At 44.6% G+C, this 2,500-nt stretch overlaps 1 protein-coding gene across 1 annotated transcript in view; it reads left to right on the plus strand.

Annotated features, from left to right (window-relative positions):
• The window catches only part of spint2 (serine peptidase inhibitor, Kunitz type, 2), a 24,966-nt gene that overhangs the window by 8,784 nt on the left and 13,682 nt on the right, over positions 1–2,500 (plus strand). Inside the window, exons 4-6 of the mRNA XM_080025242.1 lie at positions 242–301; positions 746–769; positions 2,372–2,500. The exon at positions 2,372–2,500 is cut by the window's right edge and continues 33 nt beyond it. Coding sequence (XP_079881368.1) covers positions 242–301; positions 746–769; positions 2,372–2,500 — 213 coding nt within the window. The remainder of the gene's footprint in view (positions 1–241; positions 302–745; positions 770–2,371) is intronic.

A 2,500-nucleotide genomic window follows, 5' to 3' on the forward strand; every position in this document is an offset into this window, starting at 1 on the left:
AACTACGACCGATTTCACGGCACACACCAAACAGATTCGTGTCCCCGCCCCCTCGAAACTCTACGACGGCGATTATCAGGCCGGTGTGTCCGGGCCTTTACACACACACACACACACACACAGACACACACACACACACACACACACACACACACACACACACACACACACACACACACACACACAGACACACAGACAGTGTTTATGTTCATTTAAACTAATAATAGTTTTTCCCTCTCAGACTCTCAGGAAGATGACGCTGTAAAGGAGACTCAACCTGCTACAGAGTCTGTCCCCACAGGTAACACACACTCACTCACTGACTCACTCACTCACTCACTCACTCACTCACTCACACTCACTCACTCACTCACTCACTCACACACTCACACACTCACTCACTCACTCACTCACACACACTGATACAGTTACACACACACACAGACACGCACACGCACACACTGATACAGTTACACACACACGCGCACACACTGATACAGTTACACTCACACACTCACACACACACACTCACTCACTCACGCACTAACACACACACACACACACACACACACGCACACACACACACACACACACACACACACACACAGTCTCACACACACAGACTAACACACACAGTCTCACACACACACACACACACACACACACACACACACACACACACACACACACAGCTTTCTGATCTACATGGTTGTGTGTGTGTCACTAACTTCTTCTTCTCCTCCAGATAAAGCAGCTGCAGACTTCGCTGGTACGTTGTGATGTCACTTTCATATTTGGTTGTTTCATCGTTTGATCATAAAGTTTACCTCTGCGCTCCACTAGGGATGTCCCTGGTTAACCGTTAACCGTTAAAGGGACACTGTGTAACATTTTAAGTAATTTATTAGCTAAAATCAATATCCTCATTCATAAATATGTCCTCATTGGTGTAAAATCACCTCTGCCAATAATCTGAATTATCCTCCTGAGCGGAGAATTACAAATATTAATATTACATTTTGTACATTGAGCAGGCAGGTCTTATGGAGGAATCCATGTTGGTTGTAATGTCATCAGGTGCATTGTTTAGAATTGTTCTTGTCCTTGAAGGCCACTGTAGCTTCTGTTATTATTCAAAAGGGTTGGGGTTACCCAGGGAGCGTTGCATTCTAGAACTTTCTTGATGATGTCATATTACACACTGCACCTTTAAGAAGATCTTTAACCGGTTAATACTAAAGGTTAAACGGTTAAAAAAATTAAATATTAAATCATCTTAATTTCTCTCAAATCCGGACTCTTATTTTGATATCGCAATGGCTACACATCCCCTAAGCCTGTGTGTGTGTGTGTGTGTGTGTGTGTGTGTGTGTGTGTGTGTGTGTGTGTGTGTGTGTGTGTGTGTGTGTGTGTGTGTGTGTGTGTGTGTGTGTGTGTGTGTGTGTGTGTGTGTGTGTGTGTGTGTGTGTGTGTGTGTGTGTGTGTGCGCGTGCGTATTTAATTTGGCTCCTGGTCCCTGAGTAGTTTTTAAATTAATAAACAAAACAAGGTCTGGAGCCCTGCTGTAATGCTTCATGTATTTCACTATAAATCGGCTACATTCAATCTTAACGGTTAACCGGTTAATAACCGTTAAGTCTGGTGGTTAACCGGTTAAAGGAAAAATACTAAATGGCCATCCTTACGCTCCATCTTTATAATCTAATATTCAACAGTCTGCACTTAGCCTCTGGGGCTCCAGATGAACAAACCCACAGGTCCATTTATAAACATTACACCAGACGCCACCTTGTGTCCAAAGAGTGGAATTACACATATAGTCAGAGCAGGAAAACAAATGCTGCTGCTGTGATAATAATTAAGATTTATATAGCGCTTTTCTGGAGGTCGCTCAGAGACGCTTTTCATTGGCTTTCTGTGTCTGTCTGTGTGTGTCTCTGTCTGTCTGTGTGTGTCTCTGTCTGTCTGTGTGTGTCTGTCTGTCTGTCTGTTTGTGTGTGTCTGTCTCTGTCTGTCTGTCTGCCTGCCTGCCTGTCTGTCTGTCTGTCTGTGTGTGTGTGTCTCTGTGTGTGTGTGTCTGTCTCTGTCTGTCTGTCTGTCTGTGTGTCTCTGTGTGTGTCTGTCTGTCTGTGTCTCTCTGTCTGTCTGTCTGTTCCAGTGCCCATACTTTCTACTATATAGTATGTAGAAGATTTAGGATGTCCTGATTCTTGTGGCCAGATTTAGGGTGGTTAGAAGTGTTCTAATGTGTTTTATGTATTCTAATCTTGCCCCTGTAAAGCACTTTGAGTTAAATGGCCTTGTGTCTGAATTGGGCTGTAGAAATAAACCTGCCTTGCCTGATAATCGGTGTGTGTTTTCGACCAATCAGAGCGCTGCTATGCGGCGTCGGAGACGGGGCCGTGCAGAGCGGCGTTCCAGCGCTGGTTCTTTAACAGACGGACGGGCAGCTGTCAATCATTCATCTACGGAGGCTGTGGAGCCAAGAAGAACAACTACG

The sequence above is a fragment of the Ammodytes marinus genome, assembly GCF_949987685.1.
Source record: "Ammodytes marinus genome assembly, chromosome: 3".
Lineage (NCBI taxonomy): Eukaryota > Metazoa > Chordata > Actinopteri > Uranoscopiformes > Ammodytidae > Ammodytes > Ammodytes marinus.